We start from the raw sequence: 27957 nt of genomic DNA, 5'->3' as shown, positions 1-27957 counted from the left end.
AAGCTCCCGTCTCACTCACCGCCGCCGGGGTCGGCTCGGAGAGTCTCTCCGCGGCTCGGCTCGGCTCGGCTCAGCGCGGACCGGCCGTCGGCCGCTCGGAACGGCTCTCAGCGGTCGGAGACCCCCCGGCTCAGCCCCCCGACCCCCGGGCGCTGACAGCGGCGCTGGCGCTGCGTCCCGCCCCCGGCCGCCGCGGGGAGGGAGCGGCTGCGGTGGGAGCGGCGGCGCGGCCCCTCCTCTCCGCCCCGTCCTCTCCCGGGGAGGCGGCGGCGGCCCCGGCTGTGCCGCAGGCTGGAGGCGGCGGGCAGCGGCGCTGCGGCACGGTCCGTACCCTGCGAAGGGCCTGAGCCGGGAGCGCTGGGAAGCGGAGGGGCTGGAACAGGCGGAGGGTGAGTGACAGCGGGGGGATGCTCAGCGCTGGCTTCGGTAGGAGCAAATCAGCCGTAGGTGGGAAATGAGGGTGACACCTCCGTGAGATGGGGTCACCACCGTGGGGTGGGAGGGCAATTCCCACTGAAGTCACATCGCGGGGGCTGTCACGAGGCCGCGGCAGGTCCCCGCGGTGCGGGCATCATCCGAGCTGTCGCTGTGCCGGGCCGATGCCCTCCGTGCAGCCTGACAGCGGTGTTGACGCTGCGCTTCAGCTTTATTGTAGAGCGAAGCCTTTCTAGGCGGGATTTGGTCCCTAGCGTCGCTTTGCTGGTATTGCTGACAGCCCAGGAAAACATGGGCAGGATGCTCACAGCGCTGCGTTATGGCAGGGGTTCGGTCGGCTCGATGCTTGAAGCTGCTGAATGCTGCCTCAGCGTTTCGTTAGGGCTGTGAGAAGTCATGGCACCCTATTGATGCAGGGAGCTGAAACACAGCATCGAACTTAAAACGTGGGCTCTGTCATATACATGGGATTGCTCAAGTCAAGATATGGGGGGAAACGTGACTGAGGTCCTCTGAGGCACATGGAAGAGCACTGTGGAAGTGCAGCACAACCACAGGAGCACCAGCCGAGCACTTCTACATCTCTGCTGATTTGCTTGCAATAAATGTTGCTGCTCTGAAGGTGTCTGGCACAATCATATTATCTTCCTCAATGCAATAACCAACAAAGTCCTCATTTTTAAGGCAGAACTTTCAATACACTCAACACCAGCCCCCTGCCCCCAAGATATCTTTGCAGTAAGCAGACACGTAAAATATTCAAAGTAAAAAAATCAAATCATCATCATGTGTGACTTGAGGGTGCTGAAACACAGCGTGGGGCACTGCCGGCTCATGCAACAGCTCCGTGTGCACTGCCACGCTCACAGGGCTCAGCCTCCTCCTGTTCCTGCATGTGGATGGGAATCCAAAGAGAAGGAGGCAAACAGATCACGCTCCATGCACCTACACATGGAAGAAAAAAAAATGCTACTCAGCTTGCATGGAAACGCTACAGAGTGTTTCTCTGTGTGTTTTTCTTACAGTAAATCTGTGAGCAACTTTTTGAAGCCCGGATATAACTCAATCATGTGAAAAACAGGCAGTTTTCTATTAAAGTAGCCAGCAATGTAACTATGCCATGTATCTCCCCCAAAGTTCTTGCAAGTGCTTTCCTTAGGGACACTATTTATATATATATTTCACTGACATGTGCAAAGAAGAGCTGAACCACTTCAGTTTTCTTAATCAAGCAATCAAATTCTTGTCAATAAAATACATTCCTGAAGAGCAACAATTAGCACATCGTTTAAGAAGGCTAATAGGGACCCATCCCTAGCAGCCAGGGACCAGCAGACCTATTCAGCAACTGAAGAAGGCCAGCGTGACAGCAGCCAGGTGGGCCTAAGGAGAGGGTGGAATTGGCACAACGAGTCTTCCGGACATGCTAGTTTTGGTGTTTGTGAATGAAACTTACCAGATCTCCTACTACAAAGTAGTGCTCATGTAAACCCTATCTTTTTATGCTGTTTCCAACAGAGAGCTGTGAGTATTAAATTCATAGAAATATAGAATTACCCAGGTTGGAAAAGACCTTGAAGATCATCAAGTCCAACTGCAGCCTAACCATAGTACCCTAACTCTAACAACCCTCTGCTAAATCATACCCCTGAGCACCACAATATATGTTTAAAATTAAACATATATACATCTTAGTGCAGTCTCAGTTTCTGTGAAGTCACTTTTACTCTTCTGGATGAGAACTGGCCTTCTGCACATCGGCCTGGAAGTGCTCAGCTCATATCCAAGGCTACTGCTTCCAACAGCCCCATCTGGCCCAGGACCATGCTCCAAATAACGATGCTGCACTAACACACAGGTTTCTCTGCTTTGCCTTAATGCCAAAACAAAAGTGCTTGCTTTGTCAGTGGAAAGGCTGCAGGTCCAAACCAAAAACATTGGTGTAATCGCTCTGATCAAGAAAAAATATCCAACAATGCAGTTTGTTATAAAACAGCCTCTAGTTTTCTGTGTGAATCCAGGATGAACGGGTAATCTTAAAGGTTGGAAATGATCACTAAGGTGATCTAGTCCAAATGCTGACCCATTCCCACCGTGCCTGCTAAGCCATATCCATTAGTACCACATCTAAATGTTTCTTAACTACCCCGAGAACAGTGACACCACCCCTTCCCCGTGCAGCCCATTCCAATGCCTCACTGCTCTTTCTGAGAAGAAATGTTTCCTAATATCCAACCTGAATCTCCCATTACAGTTTCATCTGAGGAAGCTCTCTGCTATTCCAAATATCTATAGACTGTGCCTTGCCACGTGATACACAAAATTGAGGACTGCTTAACACCTGTGAAATTTCACAGCATGACAGCAGAGCTGAGGCTGGAAGGCACATCTGGAGCTCCACTGGTCCAGCCCCCTGTTCAGAGCATGGGCAGTGAGAGCACATTCCCCAGGGCTGTGTCCAGATGGGATTGAGGTTTTGTCAAGGCTGGAGACTCCACAGCTCTGCTGGGCAACCTGTTCCAGTGTTCAGCCACACTCATGGGGAAAAGTGCTTTTCATATGTTGAATGAAACGTTCTGTGTTTCTGTTTGTGCCTACTGAATAGCACTGAGAAAAGTCCAGCTTCGTCTTCTTTATCCCTTCTATCAGACTTTCATACACTTCAGTAAAGTGCTCTGTGCCTTCCTCAAGCCCCCCTTTCTCAAGCTTAAGCTTAAGTCCCAGCTCTGTCCTCCCACTCCTTACCTCCATTGCTGAACACATGCCTTCTCTGTGGCTTGCTGCTTGGAAAACACATAATTCCCTCAGATCTCAAAATCCCATTAGTCAGGGACTATGCTCCTAATGGATTTTTCTTCCATCCTGATGTTGTGGGCAGACCCCAGCTGGAAGCTTAGCATCCATATAGCTGTGGGCTTCCTTCCCCCCACATCCTCTCCCAGGGGATGAGGGAGATAACAGAGAAAGCAGAACCAAGAAAACTCATGGGTAAAGATAAAGGTAGTTTAGTAAGTGAAGGAAAAAAGTGATGGATGGCAATCACTCACCACATCCCACGTCCCACCGACAGACTGATGTCCAGTGACAGCTGATGCTCTCAGTGACAGCAAGCTCAGAAGCCAGCCCTCACAACCCAGGCTTTATTGCTGAGCATGACGTTAGAAGGTATGGGACATCCTGTCTGGGTCAGCTGTCCTGGCTGCATCCCCTCCCAGCTCCTTGCATGCTCAGCCTGCTTGCTGGGGTGGGAGTGGGGCAGAGAGCACTGCTCAGCTGCAGCCAAAACAGTGATGTGTTATCAGCACTGTCTTAGCCACAGCCCCACAGAGGCTGCTATGAAGGACATTAACTCCATCCCAGCCAGCCCCAGTGTGCCTGCAGGACAACATTCTTGGAGTAAGAGATTTCTCCCTTTAGTTATGGCAACCAGTCTCAGTAATGCTGCTGTGTGCTATCTGCTTTCCCAATGCCTTTTTACTGTCTAAAAGAAGAAAAAGTAGCACATTAAACCATTAAAATAATGGAGAAAAAAACAAAAAACAGAAGCTGACAAAAGTTGGTATATAACTAAAGAGTTAAATGTAAGAACCTGGACACAAAGACACAAATATGTAATTCATTGAAAGCAAGAATGTTAACTCAGAGACAATGACATTGCAAATACTGTTAGTATGTTGCTACTAGATATAAAGAAATAGAATTGCCTAAAAGAATGTGCAGAAGCAGAATTAATCAATATTTCTGTTGTATATTTAGTAAACATAAGCTGTGCTTTCATATTATATTACACTGAAATACTTTCCTTTAAATCAATAATACAAAAGGACAGCAAAGATCAGCAGAATATATTAGATGGTTATTTTTAAAATGGCAGGTCAAAGAGTTTTTAGAAAAATAAATGAAAGTAGAATTAGGCAGCAATGTTAATTATTAAAATCGATTCCTAGCAATTTCTGAAACGCCAAGGAAATTTCAGAGAAACAGAAGAAAGTTAATACTGTAACAATATTTGAAGGGTAAATAGGATGACCTACTTAATTACAGGCTTATTGGGCTGACAGCAAGCATGGGCAAAATTATAGGAAAGTCAGGTTCAGGACTCAATTACAGAAAGGAATGAAAGGGAGAAGAACCGGAATTGCCAAATGGCAGGCAGTGGGGCAGGCTGTGCAGCCGTGCAGTCCCTGCCTGCACTGTGTGAGTCAGAATATTCCCCAGATTTTGGCCGAACCAATGCCTCTATTTTTGTAGTAACAGCCACCAATAAAATGAGCTGGCAGAAAATCCTCTTCGAAAAACTGTTCTGATGTCACTTCAGAGATGCCACTTTCTTTTTATAAGCACCTATGTAGAAATATACTTGAAATCTTATGCTTTCGGATCTCCATGGACATTCCAATGAAAGAGCTAGACTGACACAAAATCAACATTATATGCAATGCACAGGTGTACCAATAGGCTCTCATTCATGCTACATATTTATGAGTCTATTTAATATTTTAATCAGTGAAACGAGATTGCAAAACACCAAAGATGAGGAAAGCTAAAACTAATGGCAGAGAGAAACTTCTGATGGTAAAACTCAAGGTTCTTCAGTTTGTTGGGTACAATCTAAAATATTTCAAAGCAAATGTAATTGGGAATAGGAACAAACTGTACATGCAGTTTTTATATGACAAGAAGAAAAGCATAAAAAACCATCAGATATGGATTTTAACAAATATAAATGATGCTCTGGCTAAAACAGGAGGGCACTTTTGGGATGTGAGAGACTAATGTGTAGTTTTCGATCCTTACCAAGAAACTTTAGCCTTACAAAGATGAAGTTAGGGATGATTTCATCACTGTTGATAGATTAAGTCATAAAAACAAAATGTGAATAGTATATGATACATAGATCTAATTTTGCAATAGTGGTTGAACTTGGACAAGATGTAGAATTGTGTGACCTTTTACATATGGTGAAAGAAAACTCCAGGCCTGCCGTTACATGATAAAAGACTTAACAAGGATAAAGCAGAAGCTGTACTGGAAGTTTTGAAGGTGACAGTCAGATTAGAAACAAAACTTACCATTATCTGAAGTAATTACTTCTATTCATCCACACCAAATTTACTCTTAGTAAGCAGAATTCTACTTCAAATAATTGTACTGATTTCAAAGAGATAAGCAACACACACCTAGCCTAGATAAAATCGTTAAAGAAGTAGCTAGTGAGGTGAACTTACATCACTAAAGATCTTCTGCATCCACTGGCCATACAGGTGCTTTCAGCTAGGTGTGATTTCTGTATTAGACAAAGAAAAGAATGATCAGTGTTCAGCTACATTAATACTTATACATACAGAGTTAGAGAATTCCAAAATTAAGAAAGAGCTCAATCTGAGTTCAGACTTCCATGAATACTGCTTAACCACAACGTACAAGCCTACTGTAATTGTAGAATGTCCTGCCCTCTAAACCCTTCACCTTGTGGCCTTCACCTTGTGGCCCTCCTTTAGGCTTCTCTAGGCAGTGAATCAAACCCTAGGAATACTAAGTTCAGTTTGCTAATGACTTCAGTGACTGTCCAAATGGCATCACTTAGTGAATCGTAATAATTTCACTGAAAATAATCAAATACACCAGCATTAAACGTGAGATAGCTAATCATAGTCTGAAGATAGTTAATAAGAAAATCACATATACCCTGCTATGCACAGAGAGGGGTTTCTTTGGTGACAGATCTTCAGCTCTGAATAAGCAATGAGAAGACCAAGTTTTGTGACCTTTCTTTAAAACTTGTTCTCATCATATATAGGGATATGCAGTATCTCTTATGCAAATAGACTCTTCTTCAATAGCCAAAGAATATCCTGTGACAAATGGTTGCTATTTCTAGCTCACACTAATGCACTGTGAAAAAACATAGTTACGCCAAAAAAAAAACACCAAAAACTTACAATGAGAAATGTAATAATTTATTTAACAGTTGGAAATCCACTGAAGATGAACAGACACTTTGAGTGAGTGCCCAAGAGAACAAGTAAGAATGGACAGCACAGTCAAAATGTCTTTTGTTTGCTTAGTGAACTTCCTTTCGTCTATAAGACCAGCAACGAGTGCACTCTAGAATCCTTTGGAGCTAAAATGAACTACTGGAGACCTTCCATTTATGCTGAAATGCAGCCTATGCCTGGTTTAAATGTATACAGAAGGTTTTTTTCTGCTTCAGCACTAACAGAACAGGCTTCAGTGCCAGAAGCAAACTGTGCTACTCTCCAAGTTTCATTGCAGGTCTTTCTCCCATCCTTCCTCAGCATTTCTATCAACTTAAACAGTACGGAATAAGGACCTATAGTACACATTTTTTTCTCACATTTCTCAGAATACTTCCTACAAATTGATAGTTTATAAGATCCCTAATTGGCTTCGTTGAATCCTTTTGGGATAAAACCTCCCCTTAATGGACATTTTCACACATTTTTTTTTCTCATAATAATTTAGAGATAGAAACAAGGTGTCACTTATGAGTGAGCTGGGACAAAGACCTGTCTGACTGAGTTCCTTTCCCACAGCGGGGCCCAATGGGTTGGAAGCATCTTTTGTCCCAGGTCCTCCTGTTCTTTCACCTCAGTTTTGAAATACCTCAGAGAATCATAAGTTGATTTATCTAACAGCAATTTGAACCTTTTCTTACTTAATTCCTAAAGAAAACTGCGTAAACTATAAAACAGCAAAGCATAATAGGAGCCGGGCAAAAAGGAAAGTGAGATTAGATCTAATATGTCCACAGCTATATAAGTCATGAAGAATCAGGTAGAAACATGACACCTCAGGAACAACTGATAAAGTGGGAGAGAAAATATACAGCAAAAGACTGAAATTTTCAAGTATTTCCCACCCCCCCCCTCCCCCCTCCTTACCCCCCAGCTACAGGGTAAGCAGCCTAAGCAGGGTACAGATACTGCTGGACTCTCTAAGAGAGGAAGTGACTTAAGAACATTGTGTCTTCAACACAGAGTGTAAACAATGCCTTGGCCAGAGTTGCTGATGCTTCATTTGATATTAGTTTGTACTAACTGTACCTCATCATGAGAGGAAACAGCATCTCTATAGCAATGGAAAACAAGATAAGCACTTGCACATCATCAGCATAGTGCTGGTGTGTCAGTATTTCATAGCGTCTCAGTGCACTTATCTCAAGCAAGTAGTAGAAGGAAGTAGAAATAAATACAGAAGGAATATTGCCCAGTATCTCTCTTTTGAGTTCACTGGGAAAATGATGGGAAGAAAGAACCCAAGCACGAACCATCCCCTGATAGATTAAGATAACTATTGTGATTTATAAAATGATTCCAAAGGCCAGATGGAGCAGACCAGGTCTTTGATGTTCTTCTTGTTTTGTTTGACCTACAAACCACTTCAAGCATCATCTGATTGTTACAAGTTTCTTATGCACTCCATGCACAAGACAGATTTATTTGACCCTGTCATCAATAATCAATAAAGCAAACATAGGTTTTAAATAATTAAAATGTTTTTGTTTTTGTTTTCCTATTGTACAGGAAAGGTAAAAACAAGAACCATCAAGATATCAGTGATATCATTTAATGCACTTCTGGAATGCATTCAGATAACACACCACGAAGGCAGAACACACTGTGGCCTGGAGCGTGACTGGATCACAAATAATTCTGCACAGTGATCTTGCAGTGGTATTAACATACTAGTTAGTCACTACTATTAGGGTAACATACTAAAAAATGAACCACATGAAGTATTTCATAACCTCAGAATTCCAGAGACCATGAGACACTTTGATGATCCTACTGCCCATTATGCTCTGAATGTATACAGAGAATGTAGGTGTCACATTTACAAGATAAGAATATGAGCTTAACAGAAAAGGACAAAGATACCAGCAAACCATATTCAGAATCAACTCTTAACTAATTTAACTGTATATTTCAGAGAACAGAATGATATAAGAAACATGGAAATTCCCACCAACTGTGCTTTGTTTAGTTTATTTCTCTAAGCATTTGTTTTTTGTTGTCAAAGCATATCAAAACATGAAAAGAATCAGTTGTCTGCAACTTTTAGGACAGCATCAATGAGAGTGGGTAGGAACCTCCCAGTACCTCATCCTTCCTTATCAACTATGTTGTAATTCGGCTCGAGCATTTTTCTATCTACCATGTTCTAGGTCACCTATAGACAAGACCTACTGTGTCAACTGATTGAGCAGCCAGGAAGAAAAGCCCTTTGCATTATGAATGTTATGACATGAGAGTTAGATGGTTTATTTGCTCATTTATCTGAAATAGAAATGGATATAAGTGCATAAAGAAATGAAGTGATGCATTCATAGTGCTATAAAAACTTACTGAAATACATAAAATGAGAGATTCCCTTTACTGTAATAAAGAATCACTTGTTATAATGTCAAAGGAGCGTGCAGTTTCTTTAGTAAGATTTCTTAATAGTAGACTATACATAAACTCTAGCCACTATAAAGAAATACCTTTTTACTTGAACATAATGTGTTGGTTGATTAGAGCTACATACACCAAGACAAATAGGTAACAACAGCATGCTCAGAAGTCTTAGCCCCCCCCCTTATGGGGGGCTGGGGGGGAATATTTATTTATTTATTTATTTGGTCAAACATCAAATTCGGTAATATTGAGATATTTAAAAAATCCTTTAGACTTCCAATTTACCTTCTCAAAAAAGCCCCTATGAAATGCTGATGCGAATATGGCTTGTTTCATATGAAGCAGATGGCAAGATCCCTCTTCTCTACTTTCAAGTCCTCTGACAGCTTGGTGGGAGCTGCTATGATGCCACCACAGACAGTCAAGGTGATCCTGACATGGTGACAGACACCACGGGCTTGTTCCATTCCAGCATTTCCAATCCAAATATGGGTTGCCATTGAAAGCACAGTCCCACAGCCTTGGCTTTGCAACCTCACTGCCACACTGTGCTAACATCAGTGCTCCTGGGGACACATGACCAACTGAATGCAGGGACTGAAATCTCCCTTTCCATGGTCAATTTTCAGGTAAATCTGTTCTTTTCAAATAGAGCAACAGACAGGAAGGAAGCAAGAACAGAGGAGCACTGGCAGACTTAGTTTGGAATGACTTAAAGTGGTTGGGACAATACCACATCTTTAGTTGTCACTCTTGAACTAAAGTACTACTTTCTTCTTGGAAAAGCTCTTCATTAAGAGTTGCTTTATCTTTCTAGAGCTTCTGTGCTCTTGGGGGTGTGTCATAGAGGAATTAGAGCTGACTTCACTGTGCTTTAAGAGCTACATCCCATCTCTTGGTTTCACATGAAGTCTTTTCTATGTCTCTGACTGCACTGCACTTTAAGGGGTACATCCTATCTCTTGGTTTCACATGAAGTCTTTTCTATGTCTCTGTTAGCCTGTCCAGCTGCTGCAGTGCTCATTTAGCCCCACCTCACTGGCTGGTAACACATCTCCACAGTGACCTTTCAATACCTGAAGGGAACTTACTCCCAGGAGGGGAGTAAACTCTTCGAAAGGGCTGACAATAGCAGGACTAGGGGAAATGGTTTTAAGTTAAAAGAGGGAAGATTTAGGTTGGATGTTAGGGGGAAGTTCTTCACTAGGAGAGTGGTTAGGCCCTGGAACAGGCTGCCCAGGGAGGTTGTGGATGCCCCGTCCTTGGAGGTGTTCAAGGTCAGGTTGGACAGGGTCCTGGGCAACCTGATCTAGTAAATGTGTATGTTTGGTGGCCCTGCCAGGCAGGGGGGTTGGAACTACATGATCCTTGAGGTCCCTTCCAACCCGGGTCATTCTGTGATTCTGTGTGATTCTGTGACCTCTTTGCTGTACTAGCATTATGCAGTGCTGCTCACATGCTGTACTTACAGCGCTATTTCACATTTCCCTAATAGGAAATACCTTGCGTGATGTCTTAATATCCAGGGTATGACAAAGTGCAGGCGCTCACATCTATGAACACAATGAAAGCAGCTGACTTCAGCAATTCCTAAGCTGTGGATCTTTGAGGATGGGAAGGTGAAGCAGGCAAGTTTTCATTCCTTCATGCTTTACTGTTAACAGGTTAATGCAGAATACATGTTAAATACAGAACGTGTCAGCGTCCCTCCTTGCCTCAGGCGAGGAGCCATCTCGGTGACAAGCACCCAGAGGTCACACAAACTCTCCTCAGCCATATTTCTGTTTTCCAGCCTACAAACAGCCGCGCGGGTCACCTCTATGTGCAGTGTGAGTGCAGCACAGCTCGCTGTGGACATAGGGCGATAGGAGCCGTCCGTCCCGAGCAGCACAGCTCTGCTGTAGGGGGCAGCAGCTCCCCGCCCGCTGTGGGGCGGCCCGGCCCGGCCCGGCCCGGAAGGCGCTGCGCTCCCTCCCGGCGGCCGCTGAGTGGAGGCGGCGTATCACGTGTGTGCGGCCGGGCCGGGCTGGGCCGGGTCGTATCGCTGTGCCCCGGGTTGTATCGCTGTGCCCCGGGCGCAGCGTGGCTGGAGGCGGCGGTGCGACATGTCCCACCAGACCGGCATCCAAGGTACTGCCCTCCCTCCTTCCCTCCTCGTCGTTCCGCGTCCCCGCTCCGCAGCTTCCTTCTCCCCGCCGCCTCTTTGTTCGCTCCCAGCTATAGCCCTTTCTCCGGGGTTACACTGTAACGGAGTGTAACGTGTGTTACAGTGTAAGGAAGCGGGAGCTGCCGCACAGCCCGTCGGAGACCCGCGGGTGGCGGTCCCGTGTCTGACCGCGCCTGTCAGCCCCGGGGCTGAGCGCTGCTGGAAGGGATGTCCCGCTGAACGCCCGACGTGGCGCCTGCAGGTCCGCTGTGCACAGGTGTCCGCGGGCGGGTGGCGGCTCCTCCAGCCCCGCGAGGTTCCGCTCGGCATCGCCGCAGCGCTGCGGCACCGACCGAGTGAGTCCGATCAGAGGAACCGCAGCGCTGGAGGAGGATCTTGAGAGAGGAGGGACCCCGCGAGCCCCTGTGATGGGGAGAAAGTACAGGAGAACCCTTTTATTCCCGGCGTGTCCGAGAATGTGATGTGATTGCCTTGCAGAATGTGAGCAGCAATTGGAAAGAGGCTGTTTCTCGGGATTATCGGCCTCGCAGCATCGCAGCGCTGCTAAGCAGGGATCGTGCAGCTGCAGGATTATGGGGTTTGCGGTTTTATTGTTTTGATTTCTGCAGCCTGCTCGTTCCGTGACTAATGTTCTGTACTTTGTCTGCTCCTCCGCGTTTATGGTTGCAGGTGACTTTTGTCCTCGCCTCGGTATCTTTTAACTGCTCTTCCAACCCCATTCTGGCTGCTGGCTACGTTTGTTCTGCAGCCTGTCACCTCTCTTCTCTTCCTTCCCCCCCGTGCCAGCTTGGCATTAAGTTGGCATAGCCGCTTGGTTTAGGTTCTTTGCCCCTGCCTGGGCTGGGGTGCACCTCAAGCAGTATTTTCCACCTTTGGGAATACTGTCCCAGTGGCTCTTAATTCTCTTGTGCTCCTCCCTACGAGCACACCAAGAGGGAAGGCAAGAACACCCTGTTGCTTACCATGACCAAGAATGGCTAAGCCTCTTCTGTCTCATTTCTTTGAGAGCCTTTTGTCCTCTGAAGAGAGCCGCAGTGAGCTCGGCTGCTTTCCTGCCCTGATCCTGCCCTGACAGGCTGGGATACAGCCTGCTTATCCAGGGTCTCTTTGTAGCAAAGCTTTTGCGATTGGAAGAGGGATGGCGTTTGTTGTGCCGTTGCTGGCATTAGCAACAAACAGGCTACTGTCGCTCATAAACAATCACAAGATTTGGCAGCACGGAGAGCTCCTTTCTGGAAACAGAAATGAAGTAATGGGGACATTGATGTGTACCAGGCCAATGTTAAAAGGACGAGGCTTTCAAACAAAGCAGCAAATATAAATAGTCGCAGGGTGCATTGAGCTGTGGGGAAATTCACAGCACTACGTTCAGCTCTTCCAAATTAGTTCAAAAGTGTGTTTTTGAAGTAAGCCTCATTGCATTTTAATATTCCATATTACAGATAAGTCACTTTGAAAGCGGGGCAGAGTAAATGTAAGTACTTGATACCTGTGTATGTTTACAGGCCGTTTTACAGAGTCTTTTGAAGACTGTAACCAGTTTTTATTATGGGACAGTCCAAATACCGAAGAGTTTACTTAATGCATATTTGCTCCCTGAGGAAGGTAGCATGTAGGTTGCTCAAAAGTAATGCCTCCTATTTATTTCTGTGGAAACTGCAACAGATTAAAGAGCACAGCAATACCATTTGATGGAGCAAAAGTCTCGTGTACAGAACTACTTTTGAACTTAGTCACCACCATTAGCTCTGCATTTTGGCCATTGATAAACAAGAGCCTGCTTGCCATGCTCATAGAAATCTGCCCCAGCAATGGTGACCCGCTGTAGCTGTTGTTGCTGCTGAAACGCACCACCCAACACCTCACTGTGCTCACATTCAATGATTGGTCTCCAGAAATGTTCAGCAAGCATTGATGAATGCCAGTGGGTGCAATTTTTTCCTGCATGGAGGAATTCAATTGCGTGCTTTTACTTTGTACACGCTCCTGTGTCAGACACCACTGTGTCAGACTGCCCTTCTGCCGTCTATCACACAGCAACAACATGTAATGGAATATTGGTGGGACGGTTCAGCATCTACTGCCCTTCCACCAACATCTGCCTCTGACGACATGGGTTGACATAGTAAAATAAGAGGTATTACTTGAAGGGCAGCACTTTGCATGTCAGCTTGCTTATCTTACTTTGTATGTTGCGTCTGTTGAAAAATGCTGCCAAGTACAGCACTAAAACAGCAGGTAACTTGCACTGTAGAACAGGGTATGTAGAACTAAGACGTATCCCATATGTTTCTTCCCAAGTATACAATGAGGTGTTTCCACTACTGAGATACAACTTCTTTAACAGAAGCAGTGATGTAGGTGGAGAGAATTGACATGTTTCTCATCATGAATGTTTTCTAGAAAAGAAATTAAACTGCAAGTTGGCCAGTGAGATTCCAAGACCAAACTGTAATTGAGGTCTTTGCTCTGCAGAAAGTTGAAATACAACACGATATTCCTCTGTTGTGAATTTTGTGACCTCTGTATGTGGAAGTGTATCTCATGGATAGTGAGACTGTTTCTCCATCAATATTGTCTTGTCTCAGAAAATGATTCCAGGAGCTGCTGTGGTTCTGGTGTCAGTGCAAAGGGCTGCTGTGTCGGTGTTGTTTTGGTGTGCAGGCTTGATATAGAAGTACAGAGAACAAGGGAATGTAGACCTGAAGAGGACAGTGGTTTCCAGGGGAATTGGGAAGTCTGGAAAGTGGTGTTTGTGTGTTGAATGGAGGTGTGAGGAAAGGCAGAGAGGGTCAGAAAAGCTGATAACTGCTGAGTGGGAAGGTGGGCTTGGACTGCAAACCCAACGCAGTTGTGTTTGTGTAAATGGCAGCACTTTGTCTCTATCCCACAGCCCATTTTGGAATTCCAGAATGGACCTGCCCTTTGCTTTTATGGACTTCAGTTTTACATGTTTTGAATATGGACAGAAGCCATCTGTTCCTTCGGCCTGGGCTATAAATAATCCCTTTTCTTTGTTTCCTGGTTTGTTGTTTGCTTTGCGGGTGCTGTCCTCAGTGCTGTGGGGATTACTTAAAGGACCAGCTTGCAACAATTGTTTGTCAGTAAATGCAGGACAGCCCCCTGTCTGGGGTATAATTAAACTGATCCGCACAAGGATTACTTTGCTAAGCAGCTGAAATTAGAGTATTGTCTGCAGGACTCGAGCGTGGTTCTTCCTTGTGCTTACAGAAGGGGTCTGTCATTCTGGTGTTGTAATGTCAATGTGAATTAGAATGATTTGAAAGTATTTTTAGCTACTTTTTCTGAATTCATTTAATCTGCCCTATTGTGATGGGTCAGGGATTGAAAAGTATCATCAGAATGCTTGCAAGGATGTAGCTTGATAGAAAAGATAAACAAAGAGCATCAGCCTTCCTTGGTACCCTCCAGAGAGGCATCCTCAGGAAAGGCAGGTGATTCTTGCAGACAGGCTGTAATGTTTTCCTGGCAGGCATCAAGTTTGTTTCCTCAGGCCCGCTGCAAACTTTCAGACTTCATGAAGCTCCTGTAATTTGAGATGCGTTGTATTTCTATTGCGTTACTGTGTGAACTGTGAAACCTGAGAGCGACAATGTGATGTCACCTTTAATTTTCACCATGTTGAAAATGATACGGTATTGCAAGTAAGCAGGGCTGTTCTGCAGTATGTTTTAATGTTGTCTGTGATCTTTCTGTGGCATGCCTGTGGCTGGAACGGCGTTTGTCAGCTCCGGTGTCCCTTCTTCAGTCCAACATCATAGCGATGGGCCAGGTGTATGCTTTTCCAGTGTTGTTTTTACCTTCGTGAGTGCTCTTTGTTGTTGGAAAGAAAAATGTGTTCATTAGCTCACTTTTATTTTCTCTTTTTCAGCTAGTGAGAATGTTAAAGACGTCTTTGTTGGAGCCAGAAATGGAAAGTACAGGATTCTGAAAATAGTCATTGACAATGGTTAGTCAAGTGTTACTATTTTTCTCTGATTCTTTTGGATATTTTCATAACTATTTGAGTGATTTTTTTGTGTACAATTTCTTTCAAAAACAAGAACACTCCCAAGCTTAATGTCACCGAGGTCTTTCATATCCTGAAGGTAGAGTTTGAGTTGTGGTGATGTTTAAGGTTTCATTGCGCTATTATTGAGTTAGAATACCTCTTCCAAATGTCATTTCATATTCTCCCCAAACCCACTGCTCCTTTCAGATAGGAGTACATGAAATGCCCACATCATTACCAAAGTTCATTCATTTATGGTACACTGAAAAACCCGTTAGCAGGAGGAAGGTTTATGCGTACATGCATACACATACATACATTTATTGTTAGGTAAGTAACCTGCTGTTATCTTCTTTGTGTTTGCTTAAGTTTTCCCTGCTTTTCTCAAGGTAGCGGCAGTAACATTAAAGCTACTGCTATTATACAGTGTGATCACTGCAGTAAAGCGTCTCAGCAGCGCAGGTTACTAAGTCTCGACATATATTCTTTTTTATTAGGAAAGTTAAAACAGTGTGCTTGTGTGTACCTGATACTTCCTAGTACAAAATGAAGGTCGTAAGTAGGGAGTGTCTTCCATTTTTATCTTAAACTTTTTTCTCTATGTGCTTGTGTGTGTATATATGTATACACAATTTGTCTGTATGTGTCAAAAGATACTATATGTACCAACTGCTATGGGCCCTTGAACTGCTGTTGGAACCATATAAACAAGGTGTTTCTCCTTTGGCTGTGAATTATTGAAAATTGGTAAATGTTTGGAAGATACTGAATAGTATTTTCCTTTGGAAGCTGAGATGTGATTTATATGTAAGAGAGAAATCTTGTTGCTACAGTTGTTCACATAATTAAATCTCATCTGAAGTATTCTTTATGGACTTAAGCCAATTATACACAATAAACAACTTCAGTAATTTAAAGAGACTGAAGTTATGAAGCTGTATTAGAAAGGGGTTTATCTACTTACACAGTCAAATTAAAGTGATTACTGCAAGTATGTTCATTCCAAATTCTTTTAACTATGCAACTGAGTAACTGTCTCCTTTCAGTGAGTACAAACATTGGAGTGTGTTAAAGCATCAGTAACTCTGATTTTAATGTTTAAAAACCTACCCTCATCTTATTTTTGCTTAAGTATTTCATGTTAAAAATAAATGAACTAGCAAAGGGCAGCTTTTGTTTCTTCTCTGTACACATTACGCTAAACACTGATATCAGTCACACCTCTTCAGATCAAAGAACTTGATGACAGCCAGTGTACTGCTCCTCAACTAATTGCATTTTGGTTAAAGTAAGTTAGGGTTTATGCGTACACAGCTTATCAGGAACTCACCTGCTATTGCACTGAGTGCTCCTGACTCTCATTCTTGTGGGCATGGTTACAGAATATGAAGCGTTTGATTAATTACAATTAATAACTGATTTTGAGAAGCATTATCAGCTATATAATTGCTAACTTGTAGTTTTGGTTATTGGTTTTAGAGCAACTTGTTCTGGGATCCTCTAGACGGCCACTTGGATCATGGGAAAAGGATTATGATGCTTTTGTTCTTCCTCTTCTTGAAGACAAGCAACCGTGTTACATATTATACAGATTAGATTCTCAGAATGCTCAAGGATATGAATGGATCTTTCTTGCATGGTCGCCTGATCACTCTCCTGTATGTAATAATCATGGAATCATAGAATGACTTGGGTTGGGAGGGACCTCAAGGATCATGAAGCTCCAACTCCCCTGCCACAGGCAGGGCCACCAACCTTCACATTTAATACTAGACCAGGCTGATCACTGTTTGATCCAAATCCTAAATGAGAAGCATTTGGGGAATGAAGCATTCCCCAACCTTCACCACACTTTCTGCCAAAGAAAATATGGAAACATCTTCCTTGAAGCTGTTTGTGAGTCTGGATGGAGCGCAGGTTGTCCAGCTTATTTCTAGCTCAGTCAAAGGAAAAGCTCACATTTTTGTGCTTTTTATTTGCCTGACTTTCTGTCAGTCTTCATGGAAATAATAGAACAACATAGGACAGAAATCCCTGTTGGTGTCATCATAGAGAGAAAGATGACAATTTGAGCTCCAGCTGCTTATTCGTTTTTGTTTGCTGGCAGACCAGTTGGCGTTTGTGGATCTGTGACCCACCTGAGAATGACTTCGTTCTTAGTGAGAATGGGAGGAAAGGGAAGTCAGCCTTAACAGATTCTAGGAGAAACTGGGGGAGGACAAACTCAGTCTAGTCCCAGATTCCTGCACTACTTTGAATAGCACTTAGGAAACAGTAGGAGGCCAAGAAATTGAGTGCATAGAAGAAATTGAGTGGAAAAGATGAGGGTATTGTGATGAGGATGGCATGGTGGTGAAATAAGCTGGGGAAAATGGGACTGCAGGGAGAGGAATATATATGTTGGACGCAAATTGATAGGAAGCAAGCATCATTAAGTCTTCTGCTCTAGAAAATCTCCTTTTTCCATCCTGTAGTTGTACTTGAACTACTAAATAGAAAATAATAATAGGTTATTTGCAGTCTGCTCTTTCTGTAATGTATCTGTTAGTAGACAGACTGGTGACAAATGAACTAAGCTGTTGTGTTTGTTTTTGAAATAGAAGTAGTAAGGATTGTGTTCTGTTTTTTTAAATATCATTATATTTTTAAAGCACATACTCTAAATAAAGCTGCACTTTGGCTTTGGAATTAGTTTAATAATAATGCATAGTAAAATCCCTTACTGTGCACTTGAGAATTTAATGGCGTATATTAGTATCATGCTCCAGAGCTCATTCTGTGATTTCATTTGTCATTAAGAAATGCTGTTTCAAACCTCACTTTCAAGTCTTCAAATACTTGTTCAAGAAGGCGGTTTGTTTGTGGATTTGGTACCCTAAAATGCTGCTGTACACCTGAGCTGTGTATGCTAAAGAGAAGAAAGAAATAGACAAGAAACCAATGCTCTTTTATGATATACCAGGTTCGTCAGAAGATGTTGTACGCTGCAACCCGAGCAACACTTAAGAAAGAATTTGGGGGTGGTCATATTAAGGATGAAGTATTTGGAACAGTAGAGGTATGTTATAAGGAATATTGATTATAACAGATGATTTTACTGGTATTAATTTGTGGTGATGTTGCTCTTTTTGATGGAGAAAATGGGGGTTTGAAAATTTTGTGTGTTATTCAAACACGAAAATGTAATAATTCTCATTTAAAAAGTAATTATATTTAACATATTAAGATGGCATTCCTTCAAATGGTATTAAAACTAAATCATCCATGACTAACAGTACAGTCTTTTAAGCTCACTGCATGTTTATGAATCCTTAAGAAGCACTAACCCTTAAAGCATTTAGGCCAGTTGTTTACAAAAGCCATTGTGGATGTATGGGTCTGAATCATGTGGGCTAGAACAGCTATTAGTGAGACTTTAGCAACTGAAAGCAAATGTTTTTATCTTAAACCAGGGGTATAAAGCTGTCCATTCTTTAAAATTTGACTGTGAAATATAACTCAAGTTCATGGCGGCCGTCTTGATTTATGGAATAAGGATGTTAGTAGCTACCAATTTGTCAATGAAAATGTGTTAGAAAAAAATACTTTCGTTCTGAAAATTGATGAATACTGATATTGTGCTTTCAGGATGATGTTTCACTGAACGGATATAAAAAATATTTGATATCGCAGTCTGCCCCTGCACCTCTGACTGCAGCAGAAGAGGAACTTCGACAAATTAAGATTAACGAGGTACCTACGGCGACTTCCAGTGTGGTTGGGCCATTGGATGCAGAGTTCCTGATGTATTGTAGGCAGAGTTTTCTTTAGAGTAAAAAAGGCAGAACAAAAAAATGGAAAAATTCAGTTAATTTTTGAGAATGAGAATATAAATGTCTCACTCAGTGAGATGGGATAGCAGGATGCTGATGAATGGAGACAGAGCAGGGTGATCTTGCTGAGTTTCCAAGGTCCTGTGTCTTTGTCAGAGGCCTGCTGCCTTTAATATCGTTGGATGTGCTTCAGTGTGAAGGTTACCAGCCATTGGCACAGGTTGCCCTGAGAGAATGCAGTCCCCACCATGGAGATCTTCCAAAGCTGGACTGTGGTTGTGGGTACCCTGCTCTGGGTGGTCTTCCTTGGGCTGGGGTTGGACAAGGGGACTTGAGAGATCCCTTTCAACTATTCTTTAATAGCCCACATTTCACATAGTGGCAGAAATGATAGAGGAATTACAAAATAATAACCATTGCAGCAAGTAATTCCAAAGAATATTTCAGCAGCCATTATCGAGTACAGAGCTTCCAGGACCAGTTTGCTTGTCTTTACTTTAAGACTGAGAAGAAATGAGAAAAAGTTCAATAAAAATAAAAACAAAAATCCAAAGGAACTTGCCATTTCTTTTAGAAATATTGGTTTGCTTTTCCCCAAATGCTTTATGGGGAGACTATTAGCACGTGCCTTTAAACAAGTAATGTGATGATTGCTGTTTAGCCAATGGCTGAAATGGTTCAGAGGATTCCTTTCTTAGATTTTTCCATCACTTAATCTCTGTTTGCATTCTGACATGTCTTAATAGACCTTGTTTTGATCTTATAAGTTCTTCAGCCTTATTTTACAGCCATTGCTCACGTGTTTGAAATCTGCCATGTTTTTCCAGCTGCATACCAGCAAGCTGTCATGTTCAGTGCAGCTCTTTATCTTCCCTAAACTTTTCACTCCTTCCTATGCTTTTGCTGTAACAATGTTTGTTCTTTTTTGACACTTATTTCTGTGGCTGGTGTCATTATCAGCAGTCTCTTCTGATACTGGTGTTGTCTTTTATGCCCTACGTACATTTTGTTTAACTGCTAATTTTAACTGCAGACTAATATTTCATGTTCCATAAAGAAACTTCAGCAGCAGTAGCAGTACTTCTCAAGGATGCATGAACTATATATATTGCTGCTGTTTGGAATATCTTGAAGTACATTTAAATGGTGTCATTTGTATCTGCGTTGTTTCCACCAGTATGAAACCTGTAGTTAGGCTCAGTGGAGCAGTACTTCATTAACTTCTATGCTTTAGCTTCCAGAAACAAAAAGCTTTCTGATATTAAGGGAATGTGAATTTGTTGAAAAACCATTTGGATGTGGTGGTCGGCGACATGATTTAGGAGAGGGCTGTTAGGGTAGTATGGTCAGGTTGAGGTTGGGCTTGACAGTCTTGAAGGTCATTTCCAACCTGATCAATTCTATGATTCTATAATTAAAAATAAAAGAGTTTTCTACATTTTATATTCTTTCATAATTACCTAAGAAATATTTGAATGAATCAGATCAGAGGTTTACCTTAGTGCTGCCAAGATGCTGGGTGAGCAACAGCAGGAATCCGGGAAGGGTGTAAGAGCAAGATAAGGCCTCAGTAATTCCTTTGAATATTCTTCGTGGGCTGGACTCGATGATCTCTTGTGGTCCATTTCAACCCCTGCAGTTCTCTCATTGCCTCAGCCTTTGCTAATAGGACTCTTCCAAAGTAAGACATGATGTTTTACTTTTCAATTGCTTTTAATTTCTTTTTTTCCATCCATCATGTGTAGTCTTATCATTGTTCTGAATCCACATAAAGTTTTGTTGGCTACAGATCATATAATGTTGTACATGTATTCACATCAAATTCCATCTGCCACTTTATCACTCCCTTGGCAGTCATCACTAACAAATCTTATGGTGTGATTTAGGTATTTTTAAGTGACTTGGATGTTTTGTTTAGCTTTAGTGGACTCACGTGTTATGGTATGGACAGGTAGGTTTGGTTCCTTCCCCTAAATCCAGTCTTATGCTGGGTTATTCCCTTCCTGTGCCCAGACTTCAGAGCTGGCTTTTATTATGGTTTTTAATGTTTTTACTACAGTTTGTTCTGTGATGCCAATTTAATAACATTTATTAGTCAGATTTATATGCAGCTATATTTTGTAAATACTTGTCATACAATCTTGTTACTACATCTACTAAACTTAAGACAAAAGTAAGCTCTTCTGCCTACCCAATGAGACATGTTTTTTCTCCATTCCTCCCAGAATACTGACTTCCTACAGCCACATTATCACATTCTTAATCTAAAACATATCAGGTTGAGGAACAACACTGTCAGTTCAAAAGTACAATGCAGCACAGGAAAATCAGACTCCTTCCTCCTGGCTTATTCTATCTTGGTACTTGAGTTTACCTAGGGCTTCCCTCACACTTAGGCAGTTTTCTCTCTTGTGATTCCATGGGTTCTGCTGCTTTGGATATGAAACTGTTTTCAGGTGAGCAAGCAAATGTGACCTGTTAATTAAAAATAATAAAGCAAGCCTTATGTATAAAGGGATCGATGGTTCAGTGTAGCTTATTCTTGGAATAGCTGCAGACAGCTGTGTGTGTAACCATATGCCCTACATTCTCAGAAACCAAGTGAATGTCTGTCTGCAAAGGCTTCTGTTCATATTTCCACTGGCTTGTGTTCCAGGTACAAACAGATGTTGGTGTGGATACTAAGCATCAAACTCTGCAAGGAGTAGCATTCCCTATTGCTAAAGATGCTATTCAGGCTTTGGAGAAGTTGAGAAATAAGCAACTCAATTACGTCCAACTGGCAAGTATAAGATACTTCTGATTATATAAGTTACCATTCTGTACTTCAAATCTTCTTTTTCCTACCCAGTCATGTATTCTTGTTTGTTTTCTGTGTATTAAGAGTATGCAGTTTTTCTTTGTTAACAGCAAATTGACATGAAAAATGAAATTATTATTCTGGCCAACACACTTCATACCGAACTTAAGGACTTGCCAAAAAGAATTCCAAAGGATGCTGCACGTTACCATTTTTTCCTGTATAAGCATACTCACGAAGGAGACTATTTGGAATCCATAGGTATGAGAAAATTCCCCGATATGAAATGTTACTGGTTTGTTTCAAATATTTCAGTAATCTTGAGGCAGAGAGAAAGACATGTCATTAGGGTAGGTAGATACAAGTGTCTGACCTCTCCTTGTAGTCATAAATTTCAAAGCCATTTGGTTGCCAAGCTGATTTCTGAAGAGTGTTCACGTTTAGAAAGTAGTGAACTATTCCTTCTGATTACGAACACACGCAGATCAGTAGTCATATGGACAAACAGAGATACTTCCTTTTAGAAATGGGCCCCTCACTGCAAGAAGGATGTTGCGGCCCAGGAATGTGTTCAGAGGAGGGCAACAAAGCTGGTGAGGGGTCTGGAGCACAGGCCTTACGAGGAGAGGCTGAGGGAGCTAGGATTGTCCAGCCTGGAGAAGAGGAAGCTCAGGGGAGACCTTATTGCTCTCTATAACTTCCTGAAGGGAGGTTGTAGTGAGCTGGGGGTCAGCCTTTTCTCTCGTATAGACAGTGATAAAACTAGAGGGAATGGTTTCAAACTGCACCAGGGGAGATTCAGGCTGGAAGTATTACTTCTCAGAAAGGGTAGTCAGGCATTGGAATGCACTGCTCAGGGAGGTGGTAGAGTCACCGACCATGGGAGTGTTCAAGAAACGTTTGGATGTTGTGTTGAGGGATATGATTTAGCTGGGAAGTATTGGTGATGGTTGGACTGGATGATCTTCTAGGTCTTTTCCAACCTCGATAATTCTGTGATTCTGTGAAATGAAACCCTTACTGAATTAAAAAGCACAAAACCACATTCTGGGCATTGTACCTTTCATACTACAGAGTTGATTGCAATGTCTTTCTGTTGTAAACTATTCTGTGGTACAGGTTTTGATAGGGTTTATTTTTGTTCTGCTTTTTTTTTCCCCCCTGCAGTTTTCATTTACTCCATGCCAGGGTATACCTGTAGTATACGAGAGCGAATGCTTTACTCTAGTTGCAAAAGTCCACTGCTAGAAATTGTAGAAAGACAGCTGTGGATGCAGATAATTAGGAAGGTAAGTATGCTGGGAATACTCTGTCCCTCAATTCCCTTTTTAATATCTAACCATAACTGTTTCTGCCACCGCTTTCTGTAAACAATTAAAGGTGCTGTATGGCTATTAAAGACCTATTTAAGAGCTTCTCCCGAACAAGAAATACTTATGAAGTGAGCTTCATGATTTCTACATAGTTTTAGTAAACCTGTTCTTGTGCAATAGTGTTTGAAAGTCCTCTGAAGGACTATTCAGAAGTAACGTGATTTCTTACTAAAAGGCCTGTCGTTCTTTGGATCACAGCTTGTTATTGCTGAACTCTGAATTCCTCAAGGCCAAGATTACGTAATGATTTTCAAAATGAAAGAAAGATGAAGCAGCAGTTCTGGAACTTAAACTGCATCTTAGGAGCCCTTGGTGGGGTAATTAAGGACTTAGGAGAATGCTGATCTTTCCACTGCAAAGATTATACTACTGTGCATAAAGAACAAGTGGCTTCTTACTTCCAGAGCAGAGACCACAGTAATGGTCCATCTGTGAAATATATGACCTGTTAACACTTCTGCTCTAAGTTTAGAATAATGTTGAATCTTGGTTTCTGATTATTGTGTCTACCTGAAAGAAGTTTTTACTTGAGTAGATATAATTGCTGCGTGGTTTTATATATCATTCCTCAGAAATTTCTTCATTAGAATGAGGCAGATATACCACGTGGTGCTTGAAACTCCTGTAGACCTCTTTTTGAGTCATGTACTTGCAATGGCAATACAGTGGCTGGCAAGTGCTATAGTTAGGGGGCCGTGAAATGCTGAATACCCACAGGGCAGTGCCAAAGCATTTGTCTGAACTCTGAATTTGTGTAATTAAAACCTGGGCTTTGGCTTCAAAACAGTGTTTTCTTTCAGGTTTACATTCTTACATTTAAAACAAAACAAACAAAGAAAAATCCCAGACTGTTAATTAAATTTGTTTTAGCTTTTATCTGGCTTGAATACTTGCTGAGTTGCAGTACTTCATTAATTGCGTGAGTTGTTTATACTCCTCCCTTTTGTTCTCAAGGGACAACAATATATATGCGTATTGCTTTCACAAGAGTGATTTTTTTTAATGCATTTTACAATGGAAACAAGTTTGAGAACATTTCATGCTGGACTCTGAGTATTACTGCACATATGGGTTTTAATATAGCTCTTAGAGCAGAATGTCTGCGTTTTATTATGTCTTGAATGTAACTGTTTTTTCTTTTTTCAGATTGAAATAGATAATGGTGATGAGTTAACTGCTGACTTTCTTTATGAAGAGGTTCATCCGAAACAACATGCACATAAGCAAAGTTTTGCTAAACCAAAAGGTCCTGCAGGAAAGAGAGGAATACGAAGACTCATCAGAGGCCCGGCAGAGACTGAAACACCCAGTGATTAGAATCTGTTGTTTGAATTAATTGTAGGGTTTTACAGTAAGAAAAATGAAATTCTGACTTTTGCCAATGAACTGAAACCATTCCATTTATAGATGCTAAGGAAAAAAACGTTCCTCCTACTCTCCCCTCTTCTGAACTCAATACTTCCTGTGTTGTTAGACCATTATATTTGTTGACCGTATTTTACAACACTGGGAACAGTTAATTATTTTAAAGGCAGAAAACTAAGCTTGTACTCTCTCGCTTTAAATTAGAATCCATTATTTAATAGCAAATCACAGACAAGACTATTAAGCCCACATTTTCTGTGGGTAAGTAGCAGCTCTATGCTTAGATAACGAACCTGCATTTCTATGAGCAGCCTACTGATATCTGCAAGATTTCACTTGTATGAAGAGTTGAAGCTGTCATTGTCCCAGATAAATCTTTATTTTTCCTGGTGGTTTTTATGGACAATAACGCAACAGAATGTTTTGTTCTGTTGATGTGGTGAGTTGTTGGGTTTGGGTTTTTATACTAGAAAGATTAAAATCCGTTATCTGTTAGTTTATATGAGTACTTGTTCAGGAATAGCTTATTTTAATTGCTTCCTGTGCAAAAGCACAGTCATGACGAATTTACAGCTAATTTGGCGGGTTTGTCTCTTAAAGACATCTGACATAAGACCACTACAGCTTTACCAGACTTTGATACCACTCATCAGCCTTATGTATTACTGAATGACCAAGTCAAATGTGATAAAATGTGCAGTCTCTATACTCAGTAAATTATGGAGCTGCTTTCAAAGCAATAAGCTTAAAGTTTCTTCTTAAATTATTGATTTTCTACACACTTGGATCTAGAACTGCAAGCTCAGTAAAAATGGAAATAGACTTGCTTCGTAATGGTGACTTATCATTGAGATCCTGGTGCTCTTGCGTTACCAACTGCAATATAAACTTGTAAGGTATTGTAAAATTAAATACTCCTAAATGTTTGGACTTTAATAGTAAATTAAATCTTTAACAAAATCCAAGTAGGGGATCCAAGCACTTTGGTAGCATTTTATGGAATTTGGCTGTTTTTTCTGGTTCTCATCTAAATGACGAAGTCAGCCAGAATAGTCTGAACACCAGTAAAGCACGAGCCATCTGTTTGTTAGGAAGAGGAAAAAACAGATGATTTTAAGAAGGAGGTTGAAGAAGAAATAGTCTCTTTTCAGTGGTATGTGAAGACAGGACAAGGGGAAATGGACATAAGCTGGAACATAGGAAGTTCTGCATGAATGTGCACCAGAACTTCTTTACGGTGAGGGTGATGGAGAACTGGAACAGGCTGCCCAGGGGGGTTGTGGAGTCTCCTTCTCTGGAGATATTCAAGTCCCACTTGGATGCCTACCTGTGTGACCTGGTGTAGGGAACCTGCTTTGGCAAGGGGGTTGGACTCGATGATCTCTAGAGGTCCCTTCCAACCCCTACAATTCTGTGATTCTGTGAAATAGATGTAGAAGTCAAATATTGGATGAACTTAAATGTTTCAGAATGGTGTAATGAGGCAAGTACTAAAGGCTGAGTTATGGGGACTTGCTTCTTAGTGTCCTGTATTGAGCTTTGTAACTTTGATTATTTTTTTTAAAACTACCTGGGAGTTGCAAGTCTTGGATCCCTGCATACAGGTGTCCAAATCATTTGTTTACCAGATGGAAGGTAGATTTTAGAATAGTTCCATAGGGAAATAAGGCTTAAACACTACTAGTTCCTGATGAAAGCAATTTTTTGTCTCATGTTATTACGTTACTTGGAGATGCTGACTTGTTATTGACATTTGACATTGCACTATGTAATATGAAGGTTGCAATAGTTGCTGGTTTTATTGTGTGTTTTTTTCCCCCCAATATGCAGTAGAGATCTGACACCTCAGCTTTCTTCATTTAATCTTATACACTACATCAGCCCAATTCAGAAGCTCCTGATGATCCTCTGCTAATCTCCTGCCCTCAGCTGCTGCTTTCTTTTTCTGCCTCTTGCCTTTCTCTTTAGGGCAAGGAGCAGGTCTGAAGAATTTTTCTTCTTGTGTACTGTATGTCATACAAGCATTATTGTTTTTAGACATTGTTAATGTGTATGCAGCTTGCACACTGTAACTACATTTATTTTTAGTTGAAATCTGAATCCTTTCAGCACCAAATTCCTTCCCCTCCCTCCCCTACAAGGTGAATATTTGACTGTAGCAGCTAAAAATGACTTTAAAAAGGCTTTTTGTTTGAATTTAGTAGTCCTGTCTGCATCTCAGCCATAATGAGCGTACATATATTTTTACACTCATTTGAGTAAAGAAGTTCAGCTTTTTAATATGAAATATTTTGAATAAGGAACAGTATGGCCTCATACGGTTATATACAGGTTGTAGGATTGTTTTTTTCATCCCTTAATCCTGCCCTATGTAAATGAGGGTGGGATGTAGAAAGCTTAATCTGGAGGATGGCCAGAGCAGGTTAAATGATTACATGAGCGAGTTTGTAATGAGCTGCTGTACAGTTCAACCCAAAGCAGACAATAAGTTATTCTACTGCAGAATATTTCATGTGGTTGTACAGCCAGCCAGCCAGCCAAGTGTAATGTCTTGAGTGTATTTCCTTCTACTTTTTCCCTTATTCAGAAAGCCTGCTAACAGTTCACTTTAAATTATATGAAGTCTTGCACTGCCAACTGCCTCTCTTGGCCCCTTGTAGCTGTTCTCCTGACCAAGCAATAAGCATCTTTTTACATCATGTTTACATCCGTATAGTTGCCTCACATAACACTGCTATTGTTAGAGAATAGTCAGAGCCAGCACAAAGTGAGGGCATTAAGAAATGTTACTCTGTAAACTGTCTGTGGTCATTTAATAATTGAAAGTATCCATTCAGGATTGTTGCCAGCCTTCATAAATGCCCCAAAGCAATGCAGCTGCTTGCAGTTAACACACAAGCTATTTAATAGCTGTTAATTAACATTATGAGTAATTATTTTTGAAATGTTTATGTTGCAAAGCAGGGAGAATTTGATCTAATAAACCTCCTGTCAGGGGTTTGTAAAACTAATCAAGGTAATAATTGCTCTATCACACGGATAAACACACTGATAAAGGAAACGTTTGATTTACTGTGTCTGCGTATTCAATGAAAAACACCTTCAGAGGTTGAAATTATCTATTTTGTAATCTACTTTATAAATAAAGATTGATGCTTTAGTCGGTGCTGTCTGAATCATTTTGTGTTTAGTCTCTAATAAGATCTATAGCTGGACATAAGTATAGAGGCTGAGAGAATACTTCTAACGCAAATGTAATACAAAAAAAGAAAACAACCCAGCTACTTTTCTAACAGGAATAGGCAGACGGAAGCGCAGTGCTTTGTGAGCATGAATATCATGGACTTATTTGCCTTTTGGACAGCCCTGAGCTGATCATCCCAAATACAGAGTTGAGGCAATTCTTCCCATTTCCATACCAATGAGAAATACAGTGGCTGATGAGAAGCGTGTAGGCTCAAAACGAAACTGGATAAAGAAGAGAGAAAATCTGATAGAGTAATAACAAGCAATGAAGACCCTGAATCTTTCTCAAAAAGTTACGAGCTGCAACCTACAAAACCATAATGCTCC

The 27957-nt window shown here is 41.7% G+C and overlaps 2 protein-coding genes across 10 annotated transcripts in view; one reads left to right on the top strand and one right to left on the bottom strand.

The window, feature by feature from the left end:
- Window positions 1–3683, bottom strand: part of TMEM117 (transmembrane protein 117) — a 188464-nt gene extending 184781 nt beyond the window's left edge. For 2 of the 5 annotated variants that reach the window (XM_085514022.1, XM_085514030.1), the window contains exon 1: window positions 20–250. The gene's annotated coding sequence lies outside the window, so the exon portion shown is untranslated. Of the gene's footprint in view, window positions 1–19; window positions 279–331; window positions 832–3482 lie in introns of those variants that run through there. The other 3 variants (XM_015854821.3, XM_032443208.2, XM_015854812.3) reach the window with 3 other exon arrangements.
- On the top strand, window positions 256–27544 carry TWF1 (twinfilin actin binding protein 1). 5 transcript variants are annotated; one of them, XM_085514082.1, is made up of 10 exons: window positions 10842–10985; window positions 12465–12496; window positions 14915–14992; window positions 16514–16692; window positions 17997–18092; window positions 18662–18770; window positions 21507–21628; window positions 21757–21907; window positions 22814–22935; window positions 24166–27544. In XM_085514082.1, exons 5-10 carry the CDS (start codon window positions 18009–18011, stop codon window positions 24334–24336), a joined length of 759 nt encoding a protein of 252 aa, XP_085370208.1. In that variant the 5' UTR covers window positions 10842–10985; window positions 12465–12496; window positions 14915–14992; window positions 16514–16692; window positions 17997–18008; the 3' UTR covers window positions 24337–27544. The 5 variants fall into 5 exon arrangements, with proteins under 5 accessions (XP_085370219.1, XP_085370208.1, XP_085370199.1 ...); XM_085514093.1 differs by lacking the exons at window positions 10842–10985; window positions 12465–12496 and adding an exon at window positions 256–389; XM_085514073.1 differs by lacking the exon at window positions 12465–12496 and having other exon boundaries at window positions 14919–14992.
- Window positions 27545–27957: the final 413 nt, after the last annotated feature.

This window comes from Coturnix japonica, chromosome 1 (assembly GCF_054131305.1).
Source record: "Coturnix japonica strain WE chromosome 1, WE-NBRP24, whole genome shotgun sequence".
Taxonomy (NCBI): domain Eukaryota; kingdom Metazoa; phylum Chordata; class Aves; order Galliformes; family Phasianidae; genus Coturnix; species Coturnix japonica.
This window is presented reverse-complemented; position numbering and strand designations above follow the sequence as displayed.